Below are 12,691 nucleotides of genomic sequence, written 5' to 3' on the forward strand. Positions count from 1 at the left end.
CAAATTTAGCATCTAAAATAGCTCTCCAGATAAAAATAAAATAATAAAATAAAATGAAATAAAATAGCTCTACGGGCTTTAACAGAACCCTCAGTTTTGTTATAACCAAGCAAGAACACAACTCAGTCGGGAAGGTAATATAATAGAACGTTGTAAAAGCTGTTACAATTCAAGAATAAAAAGACAAATAAGCCAGTTTAAAGTGGGCAAAGAATTTTTTGTTTGTTTTTTGAGACAGAGCCTTGCTCTGTGGCCCAGGTTGGAGTGCAGTGGTGTGATCATGGCTCACTGCAACCTCTGCCTCCCAGGTTCAAGTGATTCTCCTGCCTCAGCCTCCGGAGTAGCTGGGATTACAGGCGTGCACCACCAGGTCCGGCTATTTTCTATATTTTTAGTAGAGATGGAGTTTCACCGTGTTGGCCAGGCTGGTCTTGAACTCCTGGCCTCAGGTGATCCGCCTGCCTTGGCCTCCCAAAGTGCTGGGATTACAGGTGTGAGCCACTGCCCTTGGCCAGTGGGCAAAGAATTTGAATAAACATTCCTCCAAAGAGAAATGGAAAGATACAAATGAAAAGATGTTCAACATCATCAGTCATTAGAGAAACGCAAGTCAAAGCCACAATGAGGTACTACCTCATGCCCACTAAAATAGCCAAAATAAAAAAGACAATTAATAACAAGTGTTGGCAAGGATGTGGGGAAACTAGAGCCCTCGTACATTGCTGATGGGAATGTAAAATGGTGTAATCACTTTAGAAACTAGTTTGGTTGTTCTTCAAAAAGGTAAACATAAAGTTACCATGTGATACAGCAATTCTACTCCCACATATATACCTGAGAGAAATGAAAACACATATCTACACAAAAATGTACACACAAATGTTCATAGCAGTATCAGTAGTAGCAGTAGATTAGTGGTTCCCAGAGGCCAGAGGGGAGGGAGGAATGAGAAGTGATGAGGGCACACGATTTCTTTTTGTGGGGATGAAAATGTTCTGGAATTAGAGGCAATGTTTTGATGGTTGCATAGCTTTGTGAATACACTAAAACCACTAAATTGTATACTTTAAAAGGGTATTTTATGATGTGTGAATTACATCGCAAAAAAAGAGAGATGAAAAGTAAATATATATTCCTCCTGCCTTGCCTACGATGTTCTGGTATTTTTATGAAGGTCTTCTGGTAACTCTAAAAATAGTGGTTTTCAATTCTCTTTTTTTGTGCTTTTCTGTATTTCCCTCAATTCTTTAAAATATGCAATAGATTTTTAACCAAAGAGAATACATTTTATTAAAATTCTAAAAAGCCCAGTTTAGCCATGTGCATGTGGTTTATCATCTCAGAATACAGGACTAAGCCTGAGAGGCCCATCTGTAATCCTCAGCCTGGGCCCTACCTCTCTTCTTGTACAGCTGCCTGCCCCACTCAGCTAATGCTACTGAATTCTGGGAAGCGGGAAAGGCTCCACCAGGGTTGCTCTAAGGCTTCACATGGGGCGTGTGGAAGAGGTCAGCTCAAAGAGTAAGGAGAGTCACCCTAGGAGAGCTACCAGCTGCTTGTGCACATTAAGGAAAATTCAACCTCTCATTTCAAAGGAAATTTCATAGGTGGAGTAAGGAGGAAAGCAAAACCTTTTCGAACTTTATCAATTGTGAACTTGTTTGCTTCGTCTTTAATGTCTTCAATGGTGGGAAGATAAAGATCTCTTGGGATGCCACCATTCTCTTCATAGAGAAATTCAACCGTCTGTCGGGCAATATCCACCATACCTAAAAAATATAACAGCACTGGGTAACTCCCCAAAGAGTTCACACAGATCAACCACGACACTAAGTTACATGCAGAGTGAAATGATAAGGGAATCTTTCAAACACTGTTTATGGGAGTATGTAATCCTTTGGCAAAGGAAATTATGCAGTATCTACCATGTTTGGAATACTAAATGCAGTACTTTTAGGAATGTCTCAAATCTCTTCCACAGAAATATAAGCACTAAGGCCAGGCACAGTGGCTCACACCTGTAATCCCAGCACGTGGGGAGGCTGAGGCAGGTAGATCACTTGAGGCCAGGAGTTCAAGACCAGCCTGGCCAACATGGTGAAACTCCATCTCTACTAAAAATACAAAAAGTAGCCAGGCATGGTGGTGGGCACCTGTAATCCCAGCTATTTGGGAGGTTGAGGCAGGAGAATCACTTGAACCTGGGAGACAGAGGTTGCAGTGAGCCAAGCTGGCGCCACTGCACTCCAGCCTGAGCGACAGGGAAAGACTCCATCTCAGAAAAAAAAAAAAAAAAGGCCAGGCGTGGTGGTTCATGCCTGTAATCCTTTGGGAGGCCGAGGTGGGAAGATCACCTGAGGTCAGGAGTTCAAGACCAGCAAAACCCCGTCTCTACTAAAAATACAAATTAGCTGGGTGTGGTGGCAGGTGCCTGTAATCCCAGCTACTTGGGAGGCTAAGGCAGGAGAACTGCTTGAACCCGGGAGGTGGAGGTTGCAGTGAGCTGAGATTGAGTCATTGCACTGCAGCCTGGGAGACACAGTAAGACTCTGTCTCGAAAAAAAAAAAAAAAAAAAAGAAAGAAATACAAGCACTAGTGTGCAAAGGCATAAGAATACTCACTGTAGCACTGTTGGTAGATAGCAAAAAAGTGGAAAAAACCGAAGTGTTCATCAGTATAAAATGGCTAAAAATGGTCCATTATTTTGCAGTTATTTCATTTTCGTTAACTCAAAATAACAAATTACAGGACAAACAGAGAGGAAGAAGAAAGTGAGGGTAACATTTCTTTTTCTTTTCTTTCTTTCTTTCCTTTTTTTTTTCCCTTTGAGACAGTCTTGCTGTGTTGCCCAGGCTGGAGTGCAGTGGTGCAATCTCAGCCCACTGCAACTTCCATCTCCCAGGCTCAAGCGATTCTCATGCTTCAGCCTCTCAAGTAGTTGGGATTACAGGCGCGCACCACTACACTTGGCTAATATTTTTGTATTTTTAGTAGAAATGGGTATTTTTAGTAGAGATGGGGGTTTACCATGTTGCCTAGGCTGGTCTCAAAACTCCTGACCTCAAGTGATTCACCTGCCTTGGCCTCCCAAAGTGCTGAGATTACAGGTGTGAGCCACTGTGCTGAGCCATGTTTATTTCTTTATATATTTTTGTACTGTTTGATTTTTACTGCAATAAACACATGTTGCTTGTTTAGGAGAGAAAGAGGGCTATATGAGCTTCTTCTATCCACTTACTGAGATTGCTCTTTCTTCCCAGAGAAAGAACATATGATTATGTTTGATAGCAACAGCTACTATTGATTAATAAACTAAGGAAATAAATGTCCAAAGACCTAGGAGGAAAAGCATTATGGGAGGAAAGCAAAATGGGCACAATTCCTCCATATCCTGTTGTTGCCTTAGGCCCCATAGCACCCAGGACGTTGTGGGTGAAAGGGCAGGTGTTGGTCTGGGGCAGTGGCTCACACCTGTAATCCCAGCACTTTGGAGGCTCAGGTGGGAAGACTGTTTGAAGCCAGGAGTTCAAGACCAGCCTGAGGGACATAGCAACACCCTGTCTCTACAAAAAATAAAAAAATTAGCCAGGCATGGTAGTGAGTGCCTGTAGTCCCAGATACTGGGGAAGCTGAAGCAGGAGGATCTCTTGAGCCCAAGAGTTTGAGGCTGCAATGAGCTATGATCGCACCACTGCACTCCAGCCCAGGTAATATAGAGCAAGACTCTCTCAAAAAAATAATTTAAAAAGTGGGTGTTGATAGAATCTGCTTTTTATTTTTATTTATTTATTTTTTGAGACAGAGTCTCACTCTGTTGCCCAGGCTGGAGTACAGTGGCACAATCTCCACTCACTGCAAGCTCCGCCTCCTGGGTTCACGCCATTCTCCTGCCTTGGGCTCCCAAGTAGCTGGGACTACCGGCGCCCACCAACACTCCTGGCTAATTTTTTGTATTTTTAGTAGAGACGGGGTTTCACCACGTTATCCAGGATGGTCTCAATCTCCTGACCTCGTGACCTGCCCACCTCAGCATCCCAAAGTATTGGGATTACAGGCGTGAGCCACTGTGCCCGGCCTAGAACCTGTTTTTTTTTTAATACAAGGCCTAACTCCATCCCACCTATCTACCATTCTTTTATTCACTGGTCTTACTGTAAGGAAAAAGTAAGGCAATTTTCTGAGCAGAGTTTAAAAGGGGGCTGTGATTAGAGACAGATGCTTTTGGAAATAAGTGTTAGAATAAACAAGAAATTGTGGCCTAATATTAGAAGATTAGGGAACAATAATCTTTGCAATGTTTTCAAAAGGAACAGTGGGTATGAGAAGAAAATACCATTTGTTTATTTATTTATTTATTTATTTATTTATTTATTTATTTTTTGAGACAGAGTCTTGTTCTATGTTGCCCAGGCTGGAGTGCAGTAGCACAGTCTTGGCTCACTGCCGCTTCCGCCTCCTGGGTTCAAGCAATTCTCTTGCCTCAGCCACCGGAGTAGCTTGGACTATAGGCGTGTGCCACCACACCCAGCTAATTTTCTATTTTCAGTAGAGATGGGGTTTCGCCATGTTGGCCAGGCTGGTCTCAAACTCCTGACTTCAGGTGATCCACCCACCTCAGCCTCCCAAAGTGCTGGAATTACAGGTGTGAGCCACCAGGGCCGGCCAAAAATACTGTTTAATAAGCAGAATCAGGGAACAGTGAGAGACTGCCATATCAACCTTGCAGAGCACAAATTCCATTTTAAAGATGGGGAAAGCCCAGAGATGTTAAGTAATTTTCTTAAGTCCACACAGCTGGTAAATAGTGTGACTTCAGATGTGACTGTTAACCACCAGACCACAGAGTTTCCTATTATAACCACTCCAGCTTCATTGCAGCAGCCCATCAACCCAAAATATTCAGGTAAATTGACAAGCAAATCAAAGTCCAGCAATGAAAACAAAAGATCAGAGTTCACTAAAGGTAAGATCAAAGACATTGTTAAGTCTGGTGCAACATTAGATGAGTCTCTCCTGATTTACGTTCTGATTTTCATGCAACTCCTCACTTCAAGTCATGAAGTAACCTCCTTAGCAGAACAAAAAGTACCAGACCTAGTTGTAAGGCTCCCTTTATCTGGTCCAGGCCCGATTTCCGCTCTGCTTCATTGCGGAAGCGTCTTCGGATGGTAGGAAAAACCTTGGTCTCCCATGCTTTCACCAGTAGGGCGTAGTGGTCCTCCTGGAAGGAGAAGGAACCTCATGAATGCAGAAGGAACACCTGGTGCAGGTATCATTGTTTCCCTAACTTACAGCCCTCACCCTGAGGTCTTCACCCCACTTAAATGCCAGTAATAGAAAGATCAGGCATGGACCCCTGTACTAGACATACCCCCAGATGCCAGGGCAGGGAACGGCAAGACTAGGGCAAGCTCTTCCTTTCCCTCTAAAGAAGCCATAGAAGCATTGTCACAGGATTCTGAACTATTGCAAAGCACTTCACTTCTCCAGTTTCTGGATCTTAACTGGGCAAAATGGCCCAACGGATATCGCTATTGATAGAGGTTTAGAAAAATGAACACTCTAAGGTTCATTCACTGTTCAAGCACGATGATGTCACTGAGAGTAACAACACCAGCTTTGCACTCGCACATCAAAATCACTCCGTGAGGCTTGTCCTAGTCACCAGGGAGCTAAGCAAATGCTGCTGAGTCCTGATCTAAGCCGTGGGTCTCTTACCTGCGGGATGTCATCATCGTCATCATCATCGCTCTCATCATCTGCAATGGGAGGTGGGTGAGGGTCTGGGCCAGAGGTGATGAAATTCTCATAGCTGAGCTCGACTTTATAATGACAGGAGGTGTCACTATCATATTCTGTAACAGAGCACAAGGACAGTGAATTCTAAACAAGAGCAGGCTAGAAAAATCCTTAACTTCTTACCCTTAGACAAACCAGATTATCTTAATTTGCATGACAGGAAGACTCCTAGTATGCTGAGGAATTTTAAATCACAGAGTCTAGGAATAACTAATTATCTATAATTACCCTGAATCCTAAAATAGTTTTTATGAGTATAATTCATTCAATTCAGAGAAAATTTAGAAAGTCCTTCACTATGGATAGAACTAAACAGACCTTTTTTTTTTTTTTTTGAGACAGAAGCTCACTCTGTTGCCTAGGCTGGCATGCAGTGGTGCGAAGACAGCTCACTGCAGCTAAACCTCCTGGGCTCCAGTGATCCTCCCACCTCAACAGCCTGAGTGGCTGGGACTACAAGTATGTGCCACCACACCAGGCTAGTTTTAAAATTTTTTGTAGAGACAGGGTCTCACTGTGCTGCCTAGGTTGGTCTCAATCTCCTGGACTCAAGCTGTCCTCCTTCCTTGACCTCCCAGTGTTGGGATTATAGATGTGAGCCATGGTGCCTGGCCCTAAACAGAATCTTAAAATAGTTTGCAAACCAGTATCCCAAGGGCCAAATATGGCTTGCAGACATCCTTACTTTGGTGAGCTGTTTAATTTTATGACAAAATTGTTACAAGTAATTATAAAAGGTTTTTTTTTTTTTGAGATGGAGTTTTACTCTTGTTGCCCAGGCTGGAGTGCAATGGTGCGATCTTGGCTCACTGCAACCTCCACCTCCCGGTTCAAGCAATTCTTCTGCCTCAGCCTCCTGAGTAGTTGGGATTACAGGCATGCGCCACCATACCCAGCTAATTTTGTATTTTTAGTAGAGATGGGGTTTCTCCATGTTGGTCAGGCTGGTCTCGAACTCCCAACCTTAGGTGACCTGCCCACCACGGCCTCCCAAAGTGTGGGCATTACAGGTGTGAGCCACCTCGCCCGACCATCATGAGTTTTTAGTGCACACCTATATACCCATTGCCTAGCATTTTATTATTCTGTGATTACCTCAATTTTAGGACAAGTTTTGAAAATGAGTAACACGTGACATGAGGAGACTTCATACAAAGTGCTGGGGCTCTACTGGTCTTGCACTGGCTGCCCTGAGGCATAGCAGGCTTCCTGGAAATGGGGATGAACTTTGTGGTCTGCTGTGCTTCCTCCTGCTCCCCACCTTCTTTCACCAGATTTGACCCCATTACCAATGGGCACTTGAGTTTGCAATTCCTGATTGTAATGAGGATGCTCAAGTGCAATGGGTTTATGGAATTCATAACATTCACGGTCTCAGGAAGCCATGGAGGCAGTAACTCCCAGGAGGTGACTTACGTTGCTGAGCGGTGGCCACAGCAGCAATCCGGCATGGTGGCCCATGAGTGCCTGGGTCTGATGCAATACTGGTGCCAGCATCATTGTCACTGTCAGATGCCATGGCGAAGGGAAGGGCCTCGAAGTTAGCGCTGATCTCTTCTGCTAGGTCGGTGCACAGGTCGGCAGCATTGCGGTGGGCCTGCCCTTCTGCGTAGGCAAATGGCCGGGAGCCAAAGTTGGCTCGGGTTTTGGTGTTCTGGAAAGGAGACCAAATGAAGGATTTGGAAAGACTTAGGTTTATTTTTATTTTTGCAAGAGCCCAAGGTGCAGCTCACTAAACGTCACCTTGGAAGAATAGCCTGAGGTGTGTGCTGGCATGAGAAACCAGGCAGGGGCTGAAGGGACTGAACACACCTGCCCTCAGAGCCCTGTACAGCCAGCCCTGCCTCTCCGTCCCTCATCTCACACTTTCATGCACTTTGCTGCTCAAACGCATTGACCTCTCTTGTTTCCAACACTGCTCCTCTCTACCTGATACTGCTTCTCTCTACCTGACACCAGCACCCATGCTGTTCCTTCCACCTGGAATATTCTTTTGTCCAACTTTGCCTAGTTAAGACCAGCTAATAATATTCCAGACCTGGCTCAAGCAGCACTTCTTCAGATTAAGAGATACAAGTCAGATGTGCCTGCCACTTGCTTCCAGGAAGTCTGTGATTCTCATTCACAGCATTTATTAGTCTGTGATTATATACATACACATGTATATTTATGTGATTATTTGGTACGGTCTTATTCCTCCAACTGATCATAACCCAGTGAAGACAGAGATCGTATCTGTTTTGCTCACTGCCATATACCCAGAGCTTAGCATAGTGCTTGACATAGAGTAAGTGTTCAATAAATATTTGTTGAATGCATGAATGGAACAGGCTGAGAAATGCTGCTTTAAATGATTGGCATCATTAATTCACTCAACAAATAAAGAGATAAAAGATGGTATCAGAGGCATGGTACAGGGCCAGATCCTATACAACCTTATAGATTATTTTTTTAAAAGATGGAGTCTTCACCGGACGCGGTGGCTCTTGCCTGTAATCCCAGCACTTTGGGAGGCTGAGGTGGGCAGGTCATGAGGTCAGGAGTTCGAGACCAGCCTAGCCAACATGATGAAACCCCATCTCTACTAAAAATACAAAAATTAGCCTGGTGTGGTGGTGCACATCTGTAATCCCAGCTACTCCAGAGGCTAACACGGAGAATGCTTGAACCTGGGAGGTGGCGGTTGCAGTGAGCCGAGATCGAGCCATTGCACTCCAGCCTGGGCAACAAGAGCAAGACTCCATCTCAAAACAAACAAAAAAAAAGATGGAGTCTCACTATGTTGTCTAGGCTAGAGTGCAACTGACTGTTCATAGGTGCAATCATAACGCACTGCAGCCTGGAACTCCTGGGCTCAAGTGATACTCGCACCTCAGCCTCCAGAGCCATGGGGACTATTCTGGCACCACTACACCTTGCATCTTGTAAGTCATTGTGAAGACTTGGGCTTTTAAAATGCATGACATGAGAAGCCACTGACTGGATAGTGGCATTCCAACTAACATTTAAAAAAGATCATTGTGATTGCTGGGTTGAAAAGACATGTATTACCTTAGAGATGTCCTGAAGGGGGAAAAAAAAAAAAAAGATAAGACGTGAACAGGCAAGAATGCGAGCTGGGAGAGGAGTTAGAACACTGTGATGAGCTACCCAAGGGAAGATGGTGGTAGGGCTGGGTTGCTGATGGAGGAATGGGAGAAGTGGTCAGCTTCTAGATACATTTTGAAGGTTAGAACCAAGATCTGCTGACAGGTTGGATGTGAAGCAGGAGAAAAAAGAGAAGTCAAGGAGAATATCAAGGTTTTTGGCCTTAGCAACTAAAAGCATGGAGCTGACATTTCCTGAGAGATGAAGAAGACTGGGGAAGTGGCGGTTTTGGGTTTGGGGAAGAGTTAGGCTCAGTCTCGGTCATGTTAACCTTGACATGCCAATAAGGCATCTCTTTAGAGATGCTGCCCAGGATGCTGGGTATGTGAGCATAGAGTTTAGGGAAAGGTCTGGAATAGAGATATGGATTTGGGAGCTACCAGCATGTAGTAAGTAATAATGTTCCAGAACACTGGATATTAATAGATGCTCCTTAAGAAACAAGAGTTCCATCATTAAATATGTATGGGGATGCTGGTTAACTAAGTTGAACTTACAAATCTTTACTGAAGGATCTCTCCAAGTTTCTGACATACTGAGCAACCAAAGAGAATCATTTTCAAAATTTACTTGATCATGGAATCATTTTACTGACATTTGAAAGAACTCTAGTGTTCCTTGCATTGTTGTCTGGGAAAGGTTGCTAAAAAGATGTCAAAGCAATGAAGCACTAAGTTCCTGATATAGCATCATTCAATCTAAGACTGTGGGGTCAACACAAAGGAAGGCATGCATTCGCTCAGGCTGGCTCTGCCCTTCCTCTGCCATTGTGTACCAATATTATGTACAACGAGGGCCTGTTTGCTCCCTTTCATTTTTCCATGTCTAACAGGAACAGGTGACGAAGGAGAATTTGTTTTCCTTTCCCAATAAGGTAACCTGCCTTTTTCTGAATGTGAACCACTGGCCACATGCCACCAGAGACGTCTTCGAGATACGGTGAGAGGCGCTGCCCACAGTACGTGAAGTACACCCGGCCCTTGGCTGGTTGTCCCGGAGGAGGTGGAGTCCCCTCGGTTCTCTCCCAGCCAATTCCTGCCACGTCACCTATAGCAGAGAATGGGAAGGAAAACACATTTTCTCTCTCTTATTAAGTAAAATTTAAATTTGCAACCAGAGTGTCACCCTACACATCACTGACTATTTATGCCCTCATTTACTTCTGAAATGGACATGAAGTTATTGTATTTCTTTATTTACCAAGATGGAGTCTCACTCTGTTGCCCAGGCTGGAGTATAGTGGTGCCATCTTGGCTCACTGCAACCTCTGCCTCCCAGGTTCAAGCAATTCTCCTGCCTCAGCCTCCAGAGTAGCTGGGATTACAGGCGCCCATCAGCATGCCCTGTTAATTTTTGTATTTTTAGTAGAGATGGGGTTTTGCTGTGTTGGCCAGACTGGTCTCGAATTCCTGACCTCAGGCAATCCACCTGCCTCGGCCTCCCAAAGTGCTGGAATTACAGGCGTGAGCTACCGCACCCAGCCTAAGTTTTTGTACTTAGATATAAAGCAACATAACAGAAACAACCCATTTAAAGAAGCTGTCAGAATTTTTTAGAAGGAAAATGCCTAGTGTCTGTGTTAAATCAGTTACCGCAATTACATATTAAATTTAGCCTTTATTTTCCTGGCAGGCAAGACAAAAATGAAAAACACTAGGTACTATTTTTGAAATAGAAAAAATGGAAGTTTTTCTCTTTTGACACATGGAGAATTACTTATGACAAACAAGTAAAAAGGTAATAGTAATATCATCTCCGGTGGAATATTCAGAAATGGCCTTAAAATATATAATTTAAGGCCAGATGTGGTGGCTCATGCCTGTAATCCCAGCATTTTGGCAGGCCAAGGTGGGAAGATTGTTTGAGCACAGGAGTTCAAGACCAGCCTAGGCAAAACAGTGAGATCTCGTCTCTACAAAAATACAAAAATTAGTCAGGCATGGTGGTGTGTGCCTATGGTCTCAGTTACTCAGGAGGCTGAGGTGGGAGGATCACTTGAACCCAGGGGGTCGAGGCTGCAGTGAGCTATGATTGCACCACTGCACTCTAGCCTGGGTGACAGAGTGAGACCCAGTCTCAAAAAAAAAAAAGAAAAGAAAAGAAAAAAAATACATATATAATTTTAAACTCCATTCACAATGTAAGCTAAAGATAGACCATTGAATTCCATTATGTTCCCTACTTATAGGCATTTAAGGCATTTTGCAAAAAGTGAAGGTAACTAACATAATCCAGGCTGCTATCTGACAAGATGACTGGACACCGAGGTAGGACTCACAGAATCAAGAGGAGCCTGTCAATCGTATCAGCCTCTCTTACATCAGCTGTCTCAAGCAAGCTGCTAGCATGTGTGGCCTTATAATTTATCTTTTCTAAACTCTGCAATAAGTGGATGAAGTTCTAAGGTGCTGTTTTGATCACAGAGTCTCCTATGGCTTAGGTACCACAGGAATGCGAGCTTCCCAATAGTTGGGGACTTGTCATTGTTCGCCACGGCATCCCCAGGGGCCAGAAGAGGGCCTAGCAGGTAGGAGATGCTCAGCAAGTATCTCCTGATGAATGGAAGCCCATGTATTGGTAGAGGGGTTGAGATTCTGTTAGACAGATTGGGTTGTAATTCCTATTCCTTTGCAGACACATTTCTCTAGGAAGAGGGTAGTCTGTATGCCCGTGGTCCAGTCCTAAACGTTCTCAAAAAGCAAAACTGATAAAACAACAAATACAGCAACAAGAAAATAAAAACACTGAAAACACTCCCCCAACCTACCACCGCCCCCCTGCCCCACACACCCTTTTGTGTTTAAAGCACTTAGGTAAGTACTCTGCTGAGATGTCTGAGTTCTGCTTTGTGAAGTAAGAGAAAAACTACTTTGCCCTGAAATGATTTCCAAGTCATAACATGGCTTGGCTTGAGTAAAAACACTACGCTGCCAGGGGCCGGGCGTGGTGGCTGACACCTGAGAGCCCAGCACTTTGGGAGGCTGAGGCAGGCAGATGACTTGAGGTCAGAAGTTTTGAGACAGCCTGGCCAACACGGTGAAACTCCGTCTCTACTAAAAATACAAAAATTAGCTGGGCGTGGTGGCAGACACCTGTAATCCCAGCTATTCGGGAGGCTATGGCAGGAGAATTGCTTGAGCCTGGGAGGTGGAGGCTGCAGTGAGCTGCGATTGCACCACTGCACTCCAGCCTGAGCAAGACTCCATTTCAAAAGAACAAACAAACAAACAAAACACAAAAAAACCACACTGTGCTCCCAGGAAAAGCATAATTTAACAAGCAGCTCCCTTAACGACAAGTGATGGCAAAAGTACCCTCCAGGCAGCTACAAGAGGTTACCTATTGGAGTGACTTCATATTCCCCATCTCATCATCCCAGACTGCTTACTAAGTATCTCAATTTAAGTTTTATTATAGATGAAGCCTAAGATGTATTGTCTAAAAATAAGTAACCAACATATTCGGCTGCTTCAAATGTCAGCAGGACAATTCTGTTTTTTTGCTACAGCTGGAGTATGTAGAGCCAATCCTAATTCAACTACTATATAGATCTAGTTATTTACAGAGGCTAAAAAGAAGGAGGAAAGGGTTCTTTATTGAGTTGACTGTCTATGTGACTGAAACATAGAGGCAGAATATTTGTCAAAGCTTGACCAGATGTTTATAGGCTATAACCACCAATAAGGTATTTCTCTCTCTCTCTTTTTCTTTTGAGATAGGGTCTCACTCTGTCACCCAGGCTGG

At 44.0% G+C, this 12,691-nt stretch overlaps 1 protein-coding gene across 8 annotated transcripts in view; it reads right to left on the reverse strand.

The window, feature by feature from the left end:
* Positions 1 to 12,691, reverse strand: part of HECTD4 (HECT domain E3 ubiquitin protein ligase 4) — a 224,645-nt gene that overhangs the window by 43,867 nt on the left and 168,087 nt on the right. For all 8 annotated transcript variants that reach the window (XM_050749617.1, XM_050749618.1, XM_050749625.1 and 5 more), the window contains exons 49-53: positions 9,831 to 9,994; positions 7,217 to 7,454; positions 5,720 to 5,856; positions 5,096 to 5,222; positions 1,632 to 1,769 (exon numbers count right to left, since the gene is read on the reverse strand). In XM_050749617.1, coding sequence (XP_050605574.1) covers positions 1,632 to 1,769; positions 5,096 to 5,222; positions 5,720 to 5,856; positions 7,217 to 7,454; positions 9,831 to 9,994 — 804 coding nt within the window. The remainder of the gene's footprint in view (positions 1 to 1,631; positions 1,770 to 5,095; positions 5,223 to 5,719; positions 5,857 to 7,216; positions 7,455 to 9,830; positions 9,995 to 12,691) is intronic.

The sequence above is a fragment of the Macaca thibetana genome, chromosome 11 (genome assembly GCF_024542745.1).
Source record: "Macaca thibetana thibetana isolate TM-01 chromosome 11, ASM2454274v1, whole genome shotgun sequence".
In the NCBI taxonomy this organism is placed as follows: domain Eukaryota; kingdom Metazoa; phylum Chordata; class Mammalia; order Primates; family Cercopithecidae; genus Macaca; species Macaca thibetana.